The 25,376-nt window shown below is 39.5% G+C and overlaps 2 protein-coding genes and 1 pseudogene across 3 annotated transcripts in view; 2 read left to right on the top strand and 1 right to left on the bottom strand.

Moving 5' to 3' along the window:
• The window catches only part of slco4a1 (solute carrier organic anion transporter family, member 4A1), a 28,244-nt gene extending 19,302 nt beyond the window's left edge, over positions 1 to 8,942 (bottom strand). Inside the window, exon 1 of one of the 2 annotated variants that reach the window (XM_026333189.1) lies at positions 8,805 to 8,942. The gene's annotated coding sequence lies outside the window, so the exon portion shown is untranslated. Of the gene's footprint in view, positions 1 to 2,064; positions 2,199 to 8,804 lie in introns of those variants that run through there. The other variant, XM_026333188.1, reaches the window with a different exon arrangement.
• On the top strand, positions 1,970 to 5,429 carry LOC113145215 (nuclear factor 7, ovary-like; annotated as a pseudogene).
• LOC113146003 (zinc-binding protein A33-like) lies at positions 5,899 to 8,480 on the top strand. Its single transcript, XM_026333191.1, has 2 exons — positions 5,899 to 6,293; positions 6,487 to 8,480. The coding sequence occupies exons 1-2, from the start codon at positions 6,039 to 6,041 to the stop codon at positions 7,681 to 7,683; spliced, it is 1,452 nt and encodes a 483-aa protein (XP_026188976.1). The 5' UTR covers positions 5,899 to 6,038; the 3' UTR covers positions 7,684 to 8,480.
• Positions 8,943 to 25,376: the final 16,434 nt, after the last annotated feature.

Raw genomic sequence — 25,376 nt, 5'->3', positions numbered from 1 at the left:
ATCTTTCAAATCCACCAACAATCCATTTTACAGTCATTTAATTGTTAAACTCTTCAACTCTTGCTCTTCTCCATCTTGTTATTAATGCAGACATGTCTGGCCCCTTGACTCACCTATGGATTTGACTCTTCTGTCAGGCTGTAATGTCTTGTGATTGTCTAGGGCTTATGGGAAATGATGTTCATTACAAGCAGCTAAAAACAGAAATACTGAATATTAGATTGGTTAAAAATATAGTGAGGGGGCCATTTTATTTATTGTTGAGACTGAGGATTTGTAGATATTTTAATTTGTTTTTTGTTTATGGAGTCTAATTATTAAACCCAATTAAAACTGATTTCAATTCTGAGCTTTTAACCATATTTCAACTTCTCCCATGGTAGATGTTTGGTTAGCTGTCATAAAGTCAAGAACAAATTTCATATTTGGGTTTTAAGATTTCTTACACATCCTGCTGATGCCACATTATGAAATAACAGTACGCAAATAAACAACATGCACGACACTTGGAATGTATGACACTACCAGCTTCACTGTCTTGACTCACTACTTCCAGTAAATGGTGAAAACACACTTGTGCTTCTGGCTAAATTGTAGTAGTGTTGTCACTCAGCAGGTGTGCACATTTGTCTGCATCAAGATCATGGAATTATTTAATGTGAACCTTATAAATTCTGCGTAAATGACAAGAAAACAACAATGATGCTCCAATGTAACAGGAGAGAGAGAGAGAGAGAGAATGTGTTTGTGTGTGTGTGCCATAGTGACAATGTCGTGTGCAATACAAGCAGTGACACTACATGTAAATAATGTAATCGTTATCTCGTCCAATTAATTTACAATTAGAATAGACAATTGTGTCAGAGTGAAACGGTTAAAAGAATGAGGCAGAGATCAGCATCATCATAACAAAGCTGGGTGTGAACCCCTTGGGAAGAGGTGGAAAGTAATTTGATGCAGGGGCCTCCACCCCTGTGTTCAACAGACAAACTTTTTAGACTACAAATACGCAGAATATTGTTGAAAATTAATATTATACTCCAGCTACTCTGATTTCTCTAAGCCCCTTTAAGGGGGTTGGCAGTTTGGGAATCCCCAGATGAACTTTCTGTCTCCTGCATCACATAGAGACGGTAGAGTGTGCTGAGGCTCCCTGGAGCACATGTGTGGGTGTTTGGTCACAGCAGCGCATATTCATTACGCATCATGCATTTATAGGAAACAAAGCAGACGACGGGAGGGAGGACACGTAGATAACCAACCACAAATGTCAGTCGCTTGTCTTGTACGCTCTGCAGCGACGTGCTCATAGCCCACTTCCAGGAAGCAGATGCAAGACAGACCTATTGCAGAATTTAACCGTCTGGTGAAATGTAGCATGATCATATTATTAGGGACCGTTTGGACTCATGATTTCGACATTGCATCTCTTCCATGGGTCCCTCCCAGTCTGGGAACCCTCCTCTGACATACAGCGATGAACGCTGCAGCAGCTATAAATCATTGACCTTAACATTTGGAGGCAACAGTTTGGCTGCACTGAATCATTAATAATAGCACCTTTGATTTGCGTCAGTGGTGCAAATAGCCTATGCACTATTTGCCAGTTAAAGATAAGAAAAAAAAAAAAAAACTGCACTAAATAAAGAAGCCATTTCAGTGTTCTCTAAAACATAGTGTAGTTTAAGGCTACCACATGGCTGGACCACAAGGCTTTCTCCAGGAAAGCTACAGTATTTGCTACAGCGCGTTCTGTGTGGCAGAAAATGCCCATGGATTCCATGTGTAGGATTAATGCAGCCAGATGCTGCTGATGAACAAGCCTTTTGTTCTTTTTTCTATCTATGCAGTGCTATAAGGACGCGCGCAAATGATACAGACAAGCCGAGCCTCTGTGATCAAATACTGATGGGTAGAGATGGTGCAGATTATTTTAGGAAACCATTACCAGCCCTGGACATGTGGGTACATGGGTGTCCACGCTGCTGATGCTGAGCAGCAGCCGCACCACGGAGCACATCTTTCAGTTTCACCCAGGGTGACACATGAAATAAATAAGCTTACCTTGAAGTGTGTGTTTATTCGCCAGCCTCTTCTCACACAATGTTCTGTCACCGTAGCGCGTCTCCTGGGAATAAGACTAGAAATGTAAAGCTACTGGTTAGAGCCCGTCTGGAGGGAGCGGACTGTAATCGCGGTGTATGTAGTATGGAGGGTGATGAGTGCCACGGAAAATGTCTAGCTTGTAGAGCAGACCTGGAAATAAATAAATAAATAAATAAATATGTGAATATATAAAAAAAATATATATTTAAATTAATGTATTTAATTTTTCTGCTCATCTTAAATTTATTTTAATGGTAGTGTTTTATATTTTAATATTAATTATGTTGTGTTTCATCACATAACAGTATCTTCTGTTTACTCGCATAACAGTTCACCAGCAGTACAGTTTGCATAGTATATAGAATAACATTCAGAGTTATGAAATGATTTTGCAAATACATTTCCTGAGCCTGAGGAACTGCTGTTATTCCAGTATAAAAGTTTCAGCTCAATCCACCATCCTTCGCTTTACCTGACTCAATACCTGTTAAATGCATTGTCATGAAGTCATAGTCTGCTGAGGATGAAGCATTCTATCATTTTTCTTCTAGCTTCACCAACAGGTTTATACTTTTGCCTTTTTGTGAAATCCAACCCAGTTCTTGCGTATTCACATTTCTAAAAATAAAAGGTACTGAACCAGACTTGGAGGTGTTCAAATGAGATGTGAGAAAGGTGTTTCTCAAAGCATCATTATTTGACATTGTGCAAATGACGATGGTCATAATATTTATTTATTCACTGGATAAGTGTGTTTGGCAGCAGTTACCCCCTGTACATGCATTTCATTGACTTTAGAGGAAGCCCTCTAGTCCAATGATGTTCAAGCCCTGTGGTGCTATCAGCTCTGGACCAATTGCTGTGCTGAAGAGTGGAGCTGAACCAGCAGCAAGAATTTTCACAATTAGCTGATTTTCCGCTGAACATAATGATACTGCCAAGTATCACCGCCACAAAAATGCTGAGCACTAATTCACTTTCATTTCTACTGCAACAGATAAGCAGGGACAGGTAAACAGATCAGAAGGCACAAGGCTAAAAATCTAAAAACAGTCAGGTAACTGGTGGGATATAGACTAGAAAACTAAGAGAGTAGAATGAAAGTGGACAGGTATGAGTAATGAGAGAATGGGGAAGAGGTGAGCAGGTGTGTGTGAGAATCAGGAGACTGGGAACTGTAGGACAGGTTGGGGTTACTGTAGGGCAAACAGGTTTGTCAGGGTCTAGAATGACAGGGAATGTCAGTAAATGGGAAAGCAGCCAAACATTGCAGTTTAAGCACCAGACAACTGCGTAAAGAATTTTACCTACTAACTTATTCTTAGTACAATAAAAATGCTTTTGTCCTTTGCTTATGGCAGTTACTAAGTCAGACTGCTCCAACCAAATACTTGACAAAAGCTTTATTTTCAGTTATCTTAAATGAAGAGATACATTGTTATATGACACTGACCAGACTCTGTTGGTAACAGTATACCTAGACCAGTAAAATACATGCAAATCATTAAATGTTACACTCCACTGGTGTATAAAAGAAGGCTATTCTAGTTTTACAGGTGAGAGGCAGGTTGCACCCACAATCTATGGATTTACTATAATGTTTTCTATTTATTTCTTTTTCTTCTATCATTCAATACTACTCAACATAAAGTAATGAGGATCCTAGTAATTAATATTTTAATTCCTTCAGTTACACAGTAAGAATAAGATGTGTGGCCTGACTGTCAAGTGTCAATTGTTTTTTTCCTCATGTGTATTATGTTCATCATTCTTCAGTTTGTTCCCCAGAGACTTATTTATACTCTATATATTCATTTGAGTACCAGCAGAAATGGGGAAGTATTAACTAGTACCCAGTTTTACTTACTGTAAACTACATAAAACCTCTGTGTCATCAGCTGTTATGTTTATTATTATTAGTAAATACTAACTCAAGCAGTATTCTGAAAATATCTCACTGTAAGAGTGAAAAGTCTTGTAATAACAGCAAAAGAAGTAGAGCTGAATAAAGAAACGACTGTTTTTTTTTTTTTACACACTAATACATAGCCGCTTCAGTATCCTTAAGATTATGTTGTTAATTTCCTCCCCTCCTTCTTCTGTGGTAGCATTATAACTTAGATCTATTGATTTTAAAGGTTGCTGATCTGTTCCCTGAGCATGAAAAGAAACAAACTGTTCTATGTCACTGATCAGCAGTTAGTTTGCATCATATGCTGAGATGGTGAGAGCCACAAGTTTAAACCAGTCAAAGAAGCAGCTGCCTCTCTGAGACAGGAGCTGGGGATGTTTTTGCAACATCCTTCTGGTGAGATAAGTGTTAGAGGGCAAAGCCAACACTCAGAAGGAAGAGATAACCAAAACCAAAGACAAGGCTCAGCAGCTGATGATCCAAATCCACAGACAGTTTGAGGAGATGCACCAGTTTCTTACAAAAAGAGAAGATGAGATTTTGAACCAATGAGGAAAACGCTGTTAGGAAAATGGTTGAAAGTCACAATGACATGGAAGCATCCTTGTCTGAGAGCAGGGAGCTGGAGTCTAAAGTGAGATAGGCTCTGAAAGTCAAACTCCGATGTTCTTGAAGAGCTGAAGGTAACAGCATGACAACTGCAATAGCAGTTCACGGCCAGAGGAAAGGGAAAAAAAAAAAATCTCTAGGTGGTGAACCCTTCTGTCTCTATGGGGCCTTATGAAATTCACCTGCAGTTCTTTGTCTGGAAGGAGATGCTTCAGGTAATCCAGCCCAGAGCAGAACTGCTCTCACTCAAACGAGACAATACAAATGTAACTGACGATGGCCGGAGTTTGTTTTCTGCATCTCAAAACATGCAAACTTACCAGCAGCCCTCGTCTTACTATGGTGTCTATAATAACCCCTTCACCTGAAACCTACCTCATCTTACTATGATGACTATGATACTAAGGGGCTCGTCCGCAGATGAAGTCAGGCTGCAGACGGGTACACAAGCTGTGTACAACATAGCTCTGTATTCAGTGTGAATGAATTCACCTCAGGGCAGCGTTACTGGGACATAGAAGTTGGAAACAGGAATCACTGGGGACTGGAAGTACAAAACCATTTTCTGAAATACAATGGACAAACTTATGTCTGTGGCAATAATACCTCTGCAGTGTCATATGAAGGCAGACCTCAGAAAAACGGAATTTACCTCAACATCTCTCAGAAGCTTTCCTTCAGCACAGACAACATGAAAGATATTCACACTATGAACACAAGTGTCCAGCTCACAAAACTGTCAAAATATATTCAGATTGATGATAAACCAGGTCACACCCCACTGACAGTGTGCAGGGACTAAAGGGAAAAATGTCTGTTACTTCAAATACTAGTGACCTAAACATGAAAATGCAGAAATGATTTCTTCAGCGATGATGCAGGCAAGCTGTGTAAGAAAGTACTATTTAAATTCCTAAATTATTCTCTATGACTTGATTGAAGTCAGGAGTCAGACTTTAAGCCATTTTGTGCAGTGTTGATCCTGATTAAGTATTTTGGATGCATTAGTAAGATTAAATGTGATGAGCTGGATGTCGTACATGGTAAAAACTTTTAAAATTGTGCAGATAAATGACCCAGCAGTAAAATATATAAATAAATAAAAATAAACCTCTAAATGTCACCCAACTCGCAGTTTCTAAATCTGACCACTAGAGGGTGACATTAGACCGATCCAGGTTTCTCTGAGACTTTAATGGTCCCCCATTAATACACCCCCCTGCTCCCCTTCCCCAGCGAAGGGGAAGGGGAGCAGGGGGGTGTATTGTTATTAGGGATAAATATCAGGCAGAAAATGGGAGGGATCACCGCAGTACGTGCTGCGTGGGGCGCGGCGTTTCCGGGAAAATGAAAGTCACTTTCTGCCAAGTCAGCGAGTCTGGTAGAGCAAAGAGCAAACTAAACTTCAGCCATGGCGTCTGCTTTTTACTCCGAGGATCTGACCTGTTCCATTTGTCAGACTCTCTTCACTGACCCAGTGAATCTCCTGTGCGGACACTCTTTCTGCAGACAGTGCATTACAGATGTTCTGAGCGTGAAGCAGCAGTGTCCGCACTGTAGGACAGATGTTTCAATAGACGTCAAATGTCTTCCCACCAGCCACATCCTGAGAAGCCTCGCCGAAAAGGCTAAAGAAGCAGAGAAGAAGAACCGCGACAAAGTCGAGGTAAACGTTATGCAGGTGCTGTTTATAAGGAAGGACACGCAATGAGCTGCGATTATGTGGCCAGTTAAGCATGATGTTTATTATGTCGGGCCTTGTGCGAGGGGGTGGGGACCTGTGAAATCATGCTTGTTCATTTCTTCCCTTCTTTTTCTATGGTAGTGTTTTAACTTAGATTGGTCTGTTGATTTCAAAGGTTGCTGATCTGTGCCCTGAGCATGAAGAGAAGCTGAAACTGTTCTGCGTCACTGATCAGCAGTTAGTTTGCATCATATGCCGCGATGGTGAGAGGCACGAAGGACACAAGTTTAAACCAGTCAAAGAAGCAGCTGCCTCTCTGAGACAGGAGCTGGTGCATGGTTTGAAGAACATTGGTGGTGATATCCTCACTACAGAGAGCCTGGTCAACACTCAGAAGGAAGAGATAACCAAAACCAAAGACAAGGCTCAGCAGCTGATGATCCAAATCCACAGACAGTTTGAGGAGATGCACCAGTTTCTTAGAAAGAGAGAAGATGAGATAAAGAACGAGCTACAAGTCAAAAAGGAAGATGCTGTAGAGAAAATGAGTGAGATGTTAAACACTATGGAGTCAGCTTTGTCTAAGCTCAGAGAGCTGGAGGTTAAAGCGACATCAGTTCTGGAAGTTAAAGATCCAGAGGTGTTCTTAAAGAGCTGGACTGAGGGTAATAACATGGTGGCTCCAGAGCAATTATTCAGATCCAGAGCAATTGAGCTCCAAGTGGTGAACCCTTCTGTCTCTATGGGGCCTTATGAAAGTCACCTTCAGTTCTTTGTCTGGAAGGAGATGCTTCAGGTAATCCAGCCCAGAGCAGAACTGCTCTCACTCAAACGAGACAGTGCAAATTTAACTGTGTCTGGCGATGGCCGGAGTTTGTTTTGTACCCACAAAAACAAACAAACACAACACACTTCCTTCCAATTTGGCCAATCTGCTTCCAGCTCTTTTCATGGTTCACAAACAGACAACCTGTACTTTGGGTCCCCCCTCTCATTTAGAACTCCAGTCAGCAAGATATATTCTGTATACAGTGTCAATGAGTTTTCTTCAGGGCATCATTACTGGGAGGTGGATGTTGGGCACAGAGACTACTGGAGCCTAGGGATAGAAGATCATTTCCTGAGTTACGATGGCCAAAAATTTACCACCTGTACTTCAAATATAAACACAGAGCTAGACTTGGCAGACAGTCCTCGAAAGATTGGGATTTACTTAAACTGCTCATGCCTGAAGCTGTCCTTCTACAATGCAACCAACATGACACATATACACACTATGAGCTCTGGTCCCATGGCCAAGCCAGTGTCAGCACTTTTTGCCCTTAAATACAGAACACCAGATCACAACCCTATGACAGTGTGCTGGTACTGAACAACCGAAAACATTACAGATAGATATCATCACTATATGTTCCAGTCTCTAAAAAGGACAAAATCCCTCCCCACCAGCCCATTTACATCACTTTCTTAGAGAGCAGGACATACGTTCTTTGCTTTGGTTGTCTTTGATTTTGTTTCATGTTTTTTTTAAATCATATTTGGGATTTTGGTGTTTAGATGGGGAAAGGGAGTGTACAAAGTTAAGCTGGGGATTAGTACTGTATGTTATACTAGATACAAGGTGGATAGGATGATGAGCTTACTCTGCATCAAATGAAGAACTAGTGAATCAACTGTAATTGTAATTGGCTGAAAGGTGAGAGGATGTAGGCATAAACTCCTGGCAACACTCCTGGCATAAAAATGTGACAATATAAAAAAGGTTTAATAAAATCCATGAAAGTAAAAAAATTCAAAAACATTTTATATATGAAAATGAGACAGAGTGCTTCTGAACATTAAGCATAGGGCCTGTCATTATTCATGATGTATGGTGGATGCAAAGTACGTTCATTTGTTTTTTCTTCTTATTTAAAATGGGTTTTGCTGTGTGATCATGAAAGTTGGTTATGCATCATTGTTGTGGCGTTGTATTAAAATGGCTTTATTTGAGGTACTTCACCAGTGTCACCACTGGAGGGGGCTGTTATCTAGCATTTGTTGTTATGTGTCACTCACTGTAAGAGGCCTGTGTGCAGTGTTTCATCTTTGCCTTGATTTCACAGTGTAAAAACATGGCTGTCAGGTTATGCTTAATAAACCTTTACTGGCTCAGTAAAATACTCAAAAGATGTGTCACAAATTTTTGGATTCCTGAAAAATCTTTCTAAGACTAGAGTCCAATGAAGAAACCTGTATCAAGGTTTTCTGACATTTTGACAATAGTTATGTTCTTAGCCAAGTGTGTACACAGGTTACATTTACTGTCTGGTAACCTCATGTGAGTCTAAAAATATGTTCACCTTACACATAAGTATTTTTTAATACCCAGTATCAGGAAGACACATGAAGGGGTTACATGTCGGGACACACCAGTAGGACCCAAATGTAGACTTCCAGAAAGAGCAACAGGCTGCCGACTTATTAACAGTAAGGGAAAGACAAAAAGCTTACCTACTGTCCAGGTGAGCAGGTGTATCAGGCAGGAATGACCAGAGGCTTAGTCAGAGTCCAGATGAGTCGGTACACAGACAAATCCAGAACCCACAGGTAAATCCTGGGTCAAATGCAACAAACAGGTGGAAACCACACTGAGGCTGAGAAGATCTGGTGACCACAACAAACAATGATGCTAAGAAACAAGGAAACCATAGCAATACATATAAGAAGGAGCTAATCAGGTAAGTGAGGACAGGTGTGGTGGGTGTGGGAGTTAGGAGAGTAGGAGACAGGTCAGTGGGAAGATCTGGAGACAGAATGGACTGGATTGAGGTTGACAAAGGAGTCCAAAAAGAAAACATGGTGCAGAAACTATGTGTGTGACATGGGGATAGTAAAGTCGTTGTGGAAATGCCATTAACAAAAAAAATAAAATAATGAGTCACGGATCCTCATTACATCTGTGCAAGTCTCTCATGCATTGGGTTCTTTTTCAGGAAGTCTGTGAATGAACATCATCGCAAAGTACATATCTTTGTTTATATACTATGGTGTCAAACAGAAAAAATACAGTCACACTGATTTGGAGCTTTCCTGATGAGTGTGGGGTTTTTCCACAGATGGAGATACGTCTTATTTTGCAGCCTCTTACTGAAAATAAGCCATGTAGCCATACAAATCTGCAAGCAATAGACATTAATTATATATTTTGAATTGGGCTGCAAAGTCAGGAGAAAACCACAACAAAAGAATAACTGAGTTAGAAAGTGTCCAACAAGGTGAGAACAGGCTGTTGGCCTTCTGTTCTGTGCAGAGACCATCAGACCTGTCGGACGCATAATTAAACAGGCTTCAAAAGCTCACCTTGTCCATTATGTGATTTCAGTGTGTGTTGATATATGAGTACACAGAATGTGTGTGTGTAGGTGGTCTCATTGTACCTCTAAGTCCACGCTAAGCTACTTCATTTGTACTATAAGGAACTGCTGCCTGGTTAACCATGATTAATACCCACTGAACAGTTATCTATGGTTTCGGCTGCGAGGCGCCAAGTCTGCTGTTGTGAACCAGTGCGGTATCTTCATTAATCAAAGTGGGAGCTGCTGTCTAGTTAGCATTCATTTTGCACTGTATTATGATATTCAGATGATTCAAAGCGCAAGAGCATGTGTGCTGAGTTGGCCTGGACAGAGAGCAAGAGGGGGAGTGAGGGGTGAATGGGCTGGAGAAATCAATGTGTGCAGGGAAAGGCTGTTCTCAGCAGTAAGGGGTCCGGAGTTCAGTAATCGAGTCTTTCTCTGCAGAATTAATGAGGGGGCTTTTCATGCTGTATGGGCCGTGGAGCTCTGTCGACTTCCATGCTAGCACTGGCCCTAAAAACAAGGGCGACGGTGATGTAGGGCCAGGGACTGTGAAGGGACAATCAAGGCCAGAGAACAGAAACAGAGGAGCATGGTGTGTAGCCTCCTCACACACATGCATCTACACACACTGATTGAATAAGACAGAGCAAGAGGGAGTCACACACTCATTTACAAAGACAAACAGAAAAGCAGCAGTGTGGAACTGTTCAGATCTGTTACTTAAGTGAAAGTAAAATATTACATTACAACTAAAACTCCTTTCTAATACATTTTAATATAGGATATAATAAACTTTGTCTGCATGTAGCTAATTGTAGGTATTTCATGCACAATTGGTTATTAAATTTAACACTGATTATTAACTAGTCATATACTCTGTATGTAAAACCACATTCAGTAACTAAAGCTACAAAACAAATCCATATAGTGGAGCAAAAAGTGCAACATTTCTCTCTTAAATGTAGTGGAGATAATGTTTATTTTCCTTGAAGAAACAATTTGAATGCAGGAATTTTACTTGCACTGGAGTATTTATTTAGTAACAGATCTGAATGCTTTTCCTTCTACTGCAGGGAAGCAGGCACACTGACAGGATCAAACATCATCGTTTTACTGCTCCAGCTTTATTGTAACCGTCGGAAGTCCACTCAGGTTATTGCTCTATCTGTGTAAAGAGGAAATGAGTAGGCAGGGGGAAACTTTACAATATTCCTTTATGAGAAGCAGGCACTCATGTGCATTACATGGTGTGGATAATGTGACAAGTAAAAGTGAAGGATTGTTTATGGTTGAGTGATGTAATGCTTCACAAATAATCCTGTTTAAATCTGAATTGGTCCCAGGTATCCATCTGCTTTAGTGAGCACTCACTGCTGATACAGTAGAGTGGACTGATAATACTTATAGTATAATTTTAAAAGTGGGGAGCAATATTTTTAGAGGCAGTGTAGAAGAAGAAAAATTCATCTTTACAGGCTGACTTCTCATCTTGGTACTGATAGCATCTGATATCTCAGCATCCGTCTCTCGCTGAAGAAATTCACAGAAGCTCAGGCTCCTCTCCACATTGAGCACTAGAGGGCCCACTTAGCATCACCACTGTCTTCTCCTCAGACCATCACCCCCACTGTGAGATATTAGTTGTCCCCCTGAAAATTGCCAATGATTTCTTCCTGTTCTTTGTAATTAAAAGGCTATTACTCAGAGGAGACAGGATGCAGAATGTATTGGTGTAGACTGTTTGTATCACTGCTATACACACTTCTTGACTGTTAACTGGGGGTAAGTATTATTGCTTTTACATTGATCATGGTGACAGAAAACAGCTATACCACAATGGAATTGTAAATGTAGAAGGGAATTGGAGACAATTAGCTGAGGTTGTTGTGGCTTCAGGAAACACAGAGCTCAAATAAAAAGGATAAACAGGCCTAAAATCTCTTCCTGTTTCTCAGTGACATAATGTGTCTTATAGGTAACACTACATGATGCGTAATTACTGCAAAACTACTACACTGAAATTCATTTAGCTGCAAACGTAACCACGATGCAAAAATATGTTTTTTAAGAAAGTAAGTTTCCCCCCCCCCACAGGTCAAAGATAACAAAAAGAACAAAGATTAAAGCATTTAAATTCAGTAAGTAATATGCATAACACCAACCATGGTGTGATCCAGTAAAACAGAATTATTATTAATTAGTTATATTAGAAGCATTTCTTACTTTGAACATTTTTTTTTTCAACTGACCAGCAATTATTTTCCACCCTCTGCTAAGCTGGTTCAGGATAAAATTTGTTTAGATTAGTCTACATTAAAGTGAAATAAAAGATACAAGAAATATGTAAAATCTGATGAAAAATTACATTTTAAATATACAGCAATCATTGAAGATACATCAAATACAGAATATTAAAGGTGGTATAAAAAAAAAACAAACAAGAAGTCATGCAACTGACATCAGTGCTTATCAATAAACAGGTCTTTGGGCCGTTTATCCTTTTATTGCGATCACTACTAACAAAGACAGTCTGAGTCACTGGGCAGAGGTTGATCCATGTAATCACTGGGTTCAAACCCCATGTCTCTGAGTCGCAGAGCTGGGGAGAGGGGAAAAAACGAGGTGAAGGGTGAATCCCCACAAAGGCTGAGTGGTCTGACTGTTTGTCTGACCTGGTCTGCAGTTCAGACATACTCTGCTTAAAGCAGAAATAAACTGTGGGTGCAGGTCTAAATTAAAACCACTAAATTAAACCCCTGTACTCCTTAGTATTGCAATTTCCATTAAGTTGAAGGACTCGTGGGAAACAGGTGTAAAGCAAAATAGTCAAAACTGAAGCTGTACAATATACTCCCTGTGATGGGTACGCTGATCATTATGTGTGAAATTGGTGTATAGTGTCCCTTTAAATTAATCTTGTCACTGTATATGCACACTAATACTTTTTTAAACCACTATATTTCAGGAACTGACAGAGCTTTAAGCCTCAACCCCAAAACTGAAGGAAAAATGTTTTGTGAATATTTAGGAACATAAGTAATTTCTATATATATATATTTTTTTTGACAATTCATGTAAATGTCTATACAACTGCATAGACTCCTTTATTGTGTGAAATTTAGTGCAGTCACTCCTTGTTTTAAATCTCTTGTGCTTTCTCTTCTCCTTCATTTCTCCTTCACCTCCTCTCCTCTCTCTCTGTCTCTCTTTGGTCCAGTAGAGAAGTAGGATCCTCCCTGACCTCAGCAGGCACTCACCACCAGACTCTCGGTCACAACACACGCATAGTGCTGCTTGTGCTTCAGGTCGCCTCAGCCTGAGCAGCAACCCATGACTGTGACACAACCAGGTGAAAGCGGAAGAAAAACACTAAAAGAATAACAGATTTGATCTTTTTGTTTGCAGATGTACATATCGGTAGCCAACCTGAGCAATGAATAAAAGTGTCAGCCTGCTTTCTTAAATGTGAAATCTAAGCTACTTGACAGCCGAGTATCAGCCTGATGGATCAGAGGTTTAACAGGCTTTGTTGTCAGCCACTGTGAGATCTAGCAACAGACTCATAATGAAGACATCCTGAGATGAGTCCACTGGGACAGAGCCAATAGAGGGGATACCGATCAGAGCCACCAGATTGAACAGACACATTTACAGAGACTGGGAAAGGTAAGAGGATATAGAATGGAAGGATTCAATCAGTTGATTCAGTCCAATGACTTCATTTAGTTTGTACAATATCTTTGGTGTGATCTGTCCCCTCCCTTTGCTCTGTTCCCTGTGTGTGCAGCAGGAAGGACGAGGTTATCCTTAAACATATTAGGGCAGGTGCAGTGCATTGAAAATCCATTCAGTGTTGCTTTCACAGCGATTCTCTTCCATCGAATTAAGAAGGGTCACTCCCACAAATCAAGAGATTACGCTGGAGGGAGATAGAAGCCTAACTGCTTAGTGGTGTGCATACAACACACATAGCATCAGTGATATAGACCTCCACATAGATGCTTAGACAGAGACAGAAACAGATTCTTTGAACATGATCTTATTGCCAATATCCAGCAATGAATAAACTGCAATTATATTGATTGATTATTATTTCCTTTTTTTAAAAAAAAAAAATCCAGGTAAGAGATCAAAACTCTTTCAGCACATGAACAGTTTCTTTCATCCACCCTCATAAACAAGGTCCTGGCATACGATTTTGCAAAGGTGCTAATGTAAAAGTTTGCGCTCTTAATTTTTTATATATTTTTTTCTTTATTTCCAAGTTTGGATTATCAGTCCTCAATCTACTGATACCTACACAAAAATACAACAATACTGAAAAAAAGCAGAACATTACAGTAAAAAATGGATGTAGATGTGGTGGTGAAAGATGTGGTGAGACTGTCTCTCAAACACACACTCATTCTAGTATGCACAAACACACATCCACACACACTAAACCCTGTCTTGCGTGACCATGCGGTGGTTGCTCCGTAGTCGTGCTGGCAGGAGGAGGGGTGGTTGTGATTGTGCTGAGTGGAAGGATCTTGAGTTTGGGGACCTTGGCATTCATCACACACTCACACATATACACTGCAGCAGCCCTGCGGCTCAGCCCGCTTTAATTATTACACGGCCAGCTAATCAATAGCAAAGAGGCTAATCCTATTTCATCCTTTCATATTCATTTATGCTGGTGTCAGATTTAAACTACCTGCGCTGTGATACCCATTATACTGTATGTGTGTACGGGGCTCTGTGTATGTATGTGTGTTTTTCGGCATATGCACGTGTCTGCTGTTGCTTTGTATGTTAGTAATCTGTGTGTTCTATGTGAAACTTTTTGGAAAGTTTTCTGTTAGTACTTTATTTCTACCCAAGCTGTTTAGCACTTATAAATACTATAAATGGTTTACTTGACACCATAATATAAATGTAAGGAGCTTTAGAGTCAAGTGATTTTTAATGTAGTTAAATAATGATTATCATTAATTGTGAATAATCCATGACATTTTTAGCAGGTAAGTTTTATTTTGTTCTTCCATACTATTTGAGATGAAAACATATCTGTAATGATCTTTGTTGTACTGTCTGCATCCAAAGTCTTATTCACCTAAAAAAATTAATTTAGTATGTTGGATAATATGTTTAAACTCTTTTGTTTGATTTTCTTTGTACCATTTTCACACTCTACACTTTACTTTAATTGTAAATGTATAAAAATAGCTGGAGTTGACTGGACAAGGAGATAAGACATACTGTAAATAGTACATGGGCTTTATAGTCCAGGTTCCCACAGAAAAATTAATAATGCATTATTGTAGAAGTTGTGTTATTCAGTATCAGCATATGCATCCTGTCTTCGTTAAGAAAAAAATGCAGTAATCTGGAGTGATACAAATCATCATAAAGTGGAAGTTAACATCTATTTTATATTTATATATAATATATAATATTTTTTTTATTATTTGAATGCCGTTATTTTACTCACATAACGTTAAAACCATCTATTTGTAGTTTGATAGAATTTACAACAGTTTTGAATACAACCTTTTGAAATATCAAATGATGAAATAAAATATTATATTTAATAGCAATAGCATTTTATAATTTCATATTTCTAACATTATGCATATCATTATATCATTATCTTTTTACAACTGCTAAACTGCAGCCTGCAGGAAGATGCATGCTGGAGGAGACTTGAATGACGGTGGCTCCTGTACTCTAGCTGCTGTTCAGCACTGTAGACCCAGATGTACTGTACATACTATATTATATCCTGTCTCCTCCATCACACCCCCACGGTTCACTGTGTAATTGAACTCAATTACAGAATGCAGCCGCTCTTTCAGGCTGCAGCATCTCACAGGACTTCCATAACGTCTGCCTCAGCGCCACGTGCTTCCCAGAATATTCCTACAGCTACGTCTGATGTAGTCAGACTTTCAATTTACTGTATGCGGCTGACCCCTCCATTGTACTTATAATGAAATACAGTGCTCAGCTGTCAACACTGAAATTTTAATCTCATGTAGTGCTGTCATAGATTTTCTCTGAGGCTTATTAGTATGAATTGCTGTTCTTACAGTAGTCAGGGTGTTAACTACAGAGGGGATAATGAATGTGTGAAACACTAATCTTCTAATTTCCCTCAATGTATTTATTGTGATATGTGATAATGGTTCATTGAAGCTATATCAGAATCTGCCACCAACCTGTGACCCCACTTTGTGAGCTTCTGCAGTGAGTATAATTATAAATATGATCCTTATCAGGCTCTCTTATATTTCTACACAACCAGAAAGAAGCGTGAATGAGCTGCAAATCACTGATCCCTATTGTCTGTCCCTGAAAAGTGTTTCTTCTTTGTTATTGTTGCAGTTAAATTAAAACTAAATTTAACTTTGAAGCTGTATTATTATTTATTATAATCACAATACAAAAATAATCAACAGACCAAAACACCAAGACAAAAAAAAAAAAACTAAATAAGTTTGTGCTATTTCTCATCTGGTTAATTAATTATTTGATTAACTTAAATATTAGAATGCTATTGGTAATTTAACAAATCAATTTGATAAAACCCCTTCTATTGTTAGGGGCCGGTCTTTGACAGATAACCAGCGTCTATTAATGACCAGATCTTTAAAAATGTAATTGTAGTGAATTACAGGGACAAGGTGCCTGTAAAGCCTGACAGGACATTTGCTGATGAGGTAACAGCTGTATTAAAGTGCCAGGATCAAATGTGCTTTGAATATTGATGATTTCGTTGATGGTTTCATTTTTCGTCTCTTTTCCAAATTGGTTCAAATGCACTCTGCACAATTGCACAAATACACTGCATTTCTCCAGCATTTCCTGATATTTTCTTTTGGTTTGGTCCTCATTTGCTTGGTGGCGGTTGCTTTGAATAATAAACTGACACCCTATGATACTAACTAAGAGATTACAAGCAAAGTTATGATGTGCACTTTTGCAATTTTACATAAACCAAATAGAAGAACAGAGAGGGGGCTGAAGAGGGAGGGCTCTGGACCACAGCCAAACGGTCTGACTCTTTTAAGTGTTTCCAAGATTAGAAACCAGCGACTCACTTTTTCCCTCACACTACTCAGTCTCCTCTGCTTCATTTCCCTGTCATCACAAAGACACACTCATATATGTGTGTGTGCAGGCCCTTCCTCTCCCTGATACCTTGTTAGCACACAGTTTGAGTGTACAAACAGATAAAGTCAAGACAAACTACTCATTGTCCCTTGAAGACACGCAGATGATTTTATTATAATTGCCTCAGAGTGCACTTTGCAAATCGAGAAATATTGCAAACAAAAATGTCTGGTTTGCTGTGATGTATAGTACCAAACACCGAGGCACAGTGAATAATGACTCAGGAGGGCCTTGAAATTATGCACTTTGCCTCACTGCATGGTTTACAGCACTGCTCCATGTCAAAGAAACACTTGTTAAACCTCTAGCTGAAGACAAAGGGCAGGGAGGTATATGTTGATTATGTAGACATTTGTTTATATAAAAGAAGACATTTTTCTCAGCTTAGCAGTTTATAATCACATGGGTGAAAGCACTGAGGTACTAAGATGACCTTGTAGTCACTGAAAGAAATTAACTCACATGAACAAATTCTGCAATGCTATGTTCGTATATGGCGACTTGACTCTGTCTTTGTGTATGTGACCTGCAGTCACCCAGTAGTGTGCAAAGCAGATAACACCCCAACCGATGGTTGAGGAATTAAAGATAGTGTCCAACCCTGAGGGCCTTTAAATAGACCACACTCATCACTGACCATATCTCCACTGGCCTCTTTACACAGAGTAACCCCTGCTCTGTAAAATTCAACCCCACACACAGGCCCCCGCTCTTTGGCCACAGGGTGATAAGGGGAGACTGTAGGCTGTAAGTATACCATTAAATACCATGTATTTTATAGCAGAGGTTATTCAACATTTCAGCCTGTGACCCAAATAAGAAAATGATTTTCTGGCCCCAGGTCTCAGGCTCATTAAAATATATTGGTTTGCATGACATCAAGGGACACCAGCTGGGTCCCCGTGACCTGTTTTGGTTCCTAATGTAAAGTTTCAGAAATTAAGGTTAATGAGATACTTGACTGTCTATTATTACAGTATACAGCACATTATCATCCTATAAACTTTTATTTTATTAGATGATCTGGTTATATCAGAGGTGAGACTGAAGTTACACAGAGCTCTGTTTCACAGACAGATTTTATTGACATTGTTTTTTATGATTAACAATAATAATAATGTTAATGAGTTTCTTAATAAAGTTGTCAAACATGAGAATAATCCAAAATAAAACTTACATGAAAACAAATCTAAAAAGACATGGCTCTGTGAGACTCAAAAATTTGAAAAAAAGTTTTTGAAGCTGGGGTGAAGTAAATGTTCCAACTGTAAGTTCTCTAAAGTTAAAACTAATAATGGTAAACACGTTCTGTGAGGCCCTGTGATGGACTGGTGACCTGTCCAGAGTGTACCCCCCCTGCCTTTTACCCAAAGAGAGCTGGGATAGGCTCCAGCAGATCCCTGTGACCCTAATTAGGAATAAACAATAATGAATGAATGAATTATTGTACTCTGAGTGCTAAAGGGCATTTAAGAGATTATTTAGGTGAGGATGGTAGATGCATAGGTAGAAGGGATAACATGTCAAGTTACTTGTGATTTGTCAAGCTGATATAGATCAAAAATACAAAAAATTAACAAGTAAATACCAGTTCAGTTCAGTTCATTGTGGCTCTACCCTAGTATGTACGACACCCAGGAAAAAGCCATAGATTCACACTACAAGACGTGTGGTACTTTCTGTACAGCTGATTAATCATCTATGTTTTTTTCAATAGGAAGTACATTGAATGAGTTCACAAACACAATGTATGTATTCATGTTCGATTATCTGTTCCCTGCCTCCCTCACTAACTTGGCATTTTAACTCTGACAAAGTTTGTATTGCCCAGTCTAATCTTCTCTGATAGATGCAGGAAAAAAACGTTCTCTTTTTGCTTGTGGCTGCTCCAAAACAACTTGATGAAAAAAATGCTTGGAAATGGACCCATGAAAAGAATATGCATTATCAAACTGTATGCAAAACAATCCATGCAGCTGCATCTCTGTCCAGATAACACATTAAGCTGCAGTGGGGAGAGGAACTGGGTTCAAAAATATCAGAACTGCCTTGGCAGTTAGAAAGTGGCCTGATTTATCCTTCATCAATATGCACTGAACCTCTCCTGACCAATGACAAATTGCCAAAACCTTCATGAGGAGAGATGAGAGTTGCTTAAAATGCTGGTGTGATACTGACTCTCATATTCATAAAGACTACAGTAAACCAAACTGCAGTTTCTTTTTCTACACTGTTGCCTCATCAACCCCTTCTGCTCAAATGGAAAAAGACTGCACCACCATCATATTACGCTGGCTTAATAACCAACACTGGTGGGTTGAAAACTCACAAGGTCATCATTAATGGGTTCAAAATTTCATGACAGTAGTTGTTGAGATATTTCTGTCTGGACCATGTTGGTAGACTGACATTAAATGGATAAAATGTCTGGAAGTGTCATCTCTGTCTGTAAATGCACCAGACCAAGGCGCTGTCCAAAGATCCTGTGAACAGGACGTGCGTAGATTTGTTCTGCAGGGATTTTGAGAACAATGTGCTGGCATCTTTAGTTTTTTGATAATATGGAGGAGGCCAATGCAGAGCTGTTGAGTGCTGCATAATTTATTAGATTTCACAAGGGTGATTATTTCAGATTGAAATAGATGTGATCCTGAATTGTTCTGCTCCGTTGCTTGGTGTGAAATGAGTAATGAGCCTGCAGGCTGGGGTGGAGCAGGCTGGACCAGAGGACCAGACACATAAAACCAAGAAGCAGTAGCACGGAGATGTACTGGTGCATTGAAAATGTGTTTTAACTTGGCGTCAAAAGTGCTGAAAATCAAGATATTGTCAAGGAAGTTTTCTGTCACAGATTGACTTTTGCATATGCGTGCACTTCTTTGGAAATTACTAAACACATTGACACGCTCTACCTTTAAAAGAGAAGGTCAGATTAGGAAGGGTTGGGTTTGAGGCTGGACTAGAATAGTGATATGCACAATACTTATTTTTAGATGGATGTGTTCAAGCTAAGACTAGAACTAGAAAAAAGAGAGAAATAGAACAGATCCTGTGTTCTTCTCTTTTCTTCGAGGATTCCCATGAGTGATCCATATGAAACATACTTGGCAAAACAGTAGAAGTGGATGGCAGAGAATGGGAGCTGCTGCCGTCTTGTCACAGACACACACATGGAGAAAGAAAGGAAACAGGGAAAGTAATTGGCGCAGATTCTTCAATTTAACTCCCTATCGATTTCTCTTGTCTCCACCTCGCCGGTGTCCTGGTCACTCTGCTGCAACAGACCTGACAGACAGAGAGGAACTGTGTCTGAGCAGAGGAACGACTTAGTAAGAGACAAAAAGTCTGTGTCAGCCTGTGTCTGTGTCTGCCCTGAACCTCCTCAACTGCCTAGTGAACTTTATTCTTTTATTCGGATCCAAAGAGGTGGCTAATCTCTAGGGGTCAACAAATACAAGCAGCATTTAAAAGTCTCCATATGTCAATGAAGCAGCAAGCAAATCAAAAGAACAAAGATAAATGTAAATTCCACAATATGATTCTACTGGAGAAGATCAGCTGATAACTTCACTGAGTGAATCCTGTATTCTGTCCAACTTTGAAGGGATTGTTCCTTTAATTGCCTTCATAATGCATTCAGACACAGTCGCACCGCAAAGGATGAGAAACATGATTCTGTTAGCCAGCCAGGAATATGCTAGTGCTAATCAGTCAAATTACTTCTTTCTTTTTTCTCTACTTTAGGACTTTACAATGTTTACAACACCCTGGCATTTTGTTCTCAGGTTTGTGCATTGCTTCATTACATAACAAGCTACTGACTTGGTAGAGTTTCACCAAGGTTGGATAACCCCAACCAACCCAAAAAAACCCCCAAAACATTCTGTCACTTTACTTCACTCGGGTAAGAAGGTTCACTGACATTGAGAAATCTCCATAAAAAAAACACACAGAAGAGTAAATGTTTGATTCTCAGTTTATCTGACAGCCATTCCTCAACCTTGGATGTGTTGCCAGGTTTGCAGACTGGACATTTCCCTCTGTGTCTGTGTGTAACAATGCCAGGTTGATCCCTCAAATGCTGCTGTGGGACAGGTGTCGGGAAACAGGAGCCTCAGTGGGATTTCTTGGCATTGCCCAGCAGCATTACCCTGAGAGCTGGCATTGGGTAAACACTCATCAGCTGCACAGGAATGCTCTGCCAAGAGTGGAATACCTCATGATTCCTTTTCTCTTTTCCACGTTGCTCTCTCTTACTCCTGCTCCTCAGTCACTTTACTTCTGTTGTATCTCTGCCAATGCAGCTTTCATTCCAGGGATGTACAGTAGTATAAAGGCAAGCACTAGTAAGCATCCACACAAAATAATACTTTATGTTTTAATAAACAATCATTATTGTAATATATCTTCACAGTAAAGCCATAGACTTGTAAACCTTTGCGAGTGCAAAAGTTGCAGTGGCACAAATGTAATGGTATTGCCATGTTTTGGCACTTGCATCCATGTGATTATTTTGTGGCTTCAAATCATCCTTCCTGAGCTGCAATGGGTTTTAGCTTTTGGCTTGAAAGAACAAAACAATGGCTAATTGTAGAGTCTAAATATATGTGTTCAATGCTTTGAGACCTGCAAGTGAAATTGTATTTTTCTCCATTGTACTGGAGTGAAAGCAAAACCTACGTAATAAAAGGAGGGGCTGGGTTTTATGACCTTTATAGCAACCAGGCACCAAGGGGTGATCAACTTATCGTAGCTTCACTTCACACGGGCTGTCACGTCCTCCATCATTTTATAGTCTGTGGGAGTGAACCACTGCCCCAAGTGATGAAGTTCAAATATCTTGGGTTTGAGGTTAAGGGGAAACACAAGATTGATGCCATATATACAGTGGCCCTGAGAGCTCAACAACACTGCAACTTAAGACAACACTTACAAATACATAAAACACAACTAAATTAAGAAAACAACTTCACCAATCTGAAACACAGTTGCAGTATGTATAAAAAAATGCAGCAAAAGAGAAAACACAACCAAATACACAAACACAATGCAGAAAGAGAAAACACAACCAAAACCATGAAACTCTCTCCAAAAACAGAAAACACAACCATATTCAGAAACATGCTGCAAAAAGTAAAAACACAACCATATTCAGAAACCTGTGGCAAATAACGTGACAACAACAGAAATATTTTCGGAGCAACTTAGTATAAATCTATATAAATATATATATTTCCATGTGGCTCCAGCAGACCCAGTGACCCTGGTTAGGAATAAGTGTGTATAGATAATCGATGAATGGATGGATATTGCCATGTCTATGCCTTTTAGTGCTCTCTGGAAATATTGCACAGTGTTAGCAGGCTAATAATTAGCAAAAACACTAAAGTAGGTTAATAGCGAATATCCAGTACCAGAGTCAGCTATAGTAGGTTGGAAATTGAAAATGAAAATGAAAATTTCCAAAAGGAAAATTTCTTTGAACTTCAGATTTCTGATATCTGACTATCTTTTTGCAGTGTTTTTTTCTATACATGATTGTTTTGTCTCTTTTTGCAGTGTGTTGAGCTCTCAGGGCCAACCTACACATCAGCAGCTGCTGAACCAGATGGTGAGGAGCACAGGCTTTGACGAGTAAACAAAGTAGTTCACTGTGAATACGCCCCTCACCAGCAGAAAATTTTGAATGGAGTGGCACATGGTTAAATACAGTACCAAGCCAGAAATAAGACCAATATGAACAGCAATAAGTGCAACTGTATGGGTGATTGGCATATATCTTATCAATAACAGAAGTGCTTGAAAATAACTTTAAGACTAGATGCTTATTCTTATTTTTACTAGGAACTGTCAATTTGTATCCATATTCAGGTTACAATTCTTAAAAACCATTTATTTATCATTGACAAAAACTTTGGACAATAACATTAAGAACACATATGTTTTATGGACATTGTTATGGGATAGGCTCCAGCAGATCCCTGTGATGCTAAATAGGAATAAGTGGATATAAATAATGGATGCATAGATGCTATGTCACTACCTGGATGGCAGGCTCTTACATGTTAGTATTAAAACAATTTAAAGTAATAAAGTGCAAATCTGGGAGTTGTGCACAAGCAAACTGGTGCTGCCGTTAGTATATATCACGAATGAGATGCAATTTCTATATGCTGACACCACAAATTTGAGCCCACTCAAAAGCAGTCTTGTAACTTCTGACCCTTAATGAAACAGTGGTGTAACAGTAGTCCTAAATGTTCAAAGCCATTATAATAGCTATTGCACCCACCAATTATATAACTAGTGCTCTGCCTTCAGATAAACTGCCCCTCAAATGAGTTGCAGAATGGTTTGCAATCAGTTGTGAAATAGAACTGGATGGTTCAAAAAGCTGATATGTAATGTTATATTTATTGTGTGGTTAGCAATAAGTTCAGCTTTCTCAAAGTTTGCCCGGTCACTGTTAATCGTTAGTGTCAATTAGACATGGCTGGTTGTGCTTCTGTTGAACGTTGTTGTGAATAACATAATTTGGGCACAAACTAGAACAAATTATGGCCTAACAACCTCTTTAGAAACTAGCACACCATCTCATCAAGAGGTGGACGAGGGGGCAACACATGCAGCCTGAAGTTCTTTTTGCGAGAAGCACCTGCCTTTTCTGTTTAATGGCTTGCAACCACCACAAAAGCCCTCTTCATGCAGAGCGCCACCTAGTTACCACTTAGGAAATAAAACTGTGCATACCAGTTAATGTGGGTGTGGCCACTGGGATGGCCAGAAGTTTAACACTGCTTGGTGGTGCTATTGTGTATAAGTAACAGTGTACTTAAAAAAAGCACATTTTTGTTCAGTGCAGTTTTACTCTGTTCAAAATGAAGTGGTAGACTGGCTACACTAACACTGTCTCATTTATTTCCCACAATCCTTGTTGAGGCTTTGCCCACCAATCAGCTCTGTTAATTGAAGTGCAGCAGTTAAGAACCTCGGATGGCTCACATTATCTTTATTTACCGGCCTAATTGTCACACTGATGGCAGCCTTGAATGGAGCTATGCAGCACTGAAGACTGATCACTCACTCAATTGCACCACAAGACACCAGGGACACACTAATGTATAGAAGGATATTAAAGGGAAAGGAAAAAGAAAATGGAAAGAATAATAAGAGAAAACTTTTCAAACAGAAATTTAGAGTTAAGGAAGATGATCAAAAAAAGGAGCAGGAGAAACAAAAAAGGAAGCTGGTGATGACTCTGCTAATGATACTGTAGAAATACAACTGCAGGAGTAGAATGAACAGATAGCAGAACGAAGAGTCCAAGTCCATCAGTGCACATGGAGGTGTGGTGCAATGTCAAAACAGGCAAGAGACGAAGAACACGAGGTGATAATGGTGAGAGGAAGCAGCAGACAGTGAGGAAAAGGCAGCTGGCAGCAACTACTAAAGGCTTAAGTACTAATCTTCCTCAGCAGGAGTAGTGAGGTGACTATGTATATTAGCCTGCTGAACAGCAGCAGTGCAGGCCTATGTGTCCCTATAGTACCAGACACGCACACACAGCTGCTTAGGTACACACATACGCACATACTCATAGTACAAGGACCACTGATTTCAATCCCTCTACCCCCTGCTAATTTCAGGGCGCTTTGTCTTATTCTCCATGGTTATTATTGTCTGTGTGGGGGTGTGTGTGAGGTCTTTTTCAGATTGAACAGTTAGTCAGTGAACGTCACACACTTCTAAAAGAGCACCAAACTGCAGATAGAAAAAACAAGGATGAGAAGTGACTGTGACAACATCTCAGTACAGTACACACGGACAGTAAACACCAAAATAGGCAAGGCAAGGCAAGTTTATTTGTATAGCATGAGTCATGCACAGAGTAATTCAAAGTGCTTTACAGAAATAAAAGAAAAGTTAAAAGTACATAGGGAAAAACTAAAATAAAATATAGATTTAAAATATCGAATTAAATTAGAACAGAAGAATGAATGAATGCAGATAAATCACTTTCAGTTGTCATATGCAGAACTAAGAAGAAAAGTTTTCAGCTTGGACTTAAACATCGTCAGAGATGAAACTGCCTGTTCCTCATTGTCTGCTGCTCCCTCTCACCTTCGTTGCCTCTTGTTCTACTGTAAAAGATGAGGTTTGTTATACATTGTTCATCACAGACTCATGAAAGGACATGACACTTTTCTGCAGTGTGACAACTGCCTGTTTGTTCACATGCATATATCATGGTGCTAGTGGCTTAGTGATGTATTAACTACTTAAAGGGTTAGCTTTTAAGGTACTGCTGGAGAGCTAATTGCCAACGTTTGCAGAAAAGAATATGGTAGCAATGTTCACTACTCACATAGCTCACTTGGTGCTAATGAGACAATGGTTAGTATAATATATGCAAGAGAAATGCATGTACCATTGACTCCTGTCTCATAACTGTCTAAAAGCACACCTGTACTGTGGACCAATTTATTGAATCTAAACGGTGCCATGCAGCTAGGCAGCTATGATAACCGTAACTGGCAGGGAAACATCACTTGTTAAATCTGACTATTTT

The sequence above is a fragment of the Mastacembelus armatus genome, chromosome 7 (genome assembly GCF_900324485.2).
Source record: "Mastacembelus armatus chromosome 7, fMasArm1.2, whole genome shotgun sequence".
Classification (NCBI taxonomy): Eukaryota; Metazoa; Chordata; class Actinopteri; order Synbranchiformes; family Mastacembelidae; genus Mastacembelus; species Mastacembelus armatus.
The sequence above is the reverse complement of the archived record's forward strand: the minus strand, read 5'-3'. Positions and strand labels throughout refer to the sequence as shown.

What these genes read in the sequence shown, in the direction of transcription:
- LOC113146003 (XM_026333191.1), top strand. Translation starts at nt 6,039, where the DNA reads ATGGCGTCTGCTTTTTACTCCGAGGATCTGACCTGTTCCATTTGTCAG. An exon ending in AGAACCGCGACAAAGTCGAG is followed by an intron (nt 6,294 to 6,486) that starts GTAAACGTTATG and finishes TTGATTTCAAAG; the next exon opens with GTTGCTGATCTGTGCCCTGA.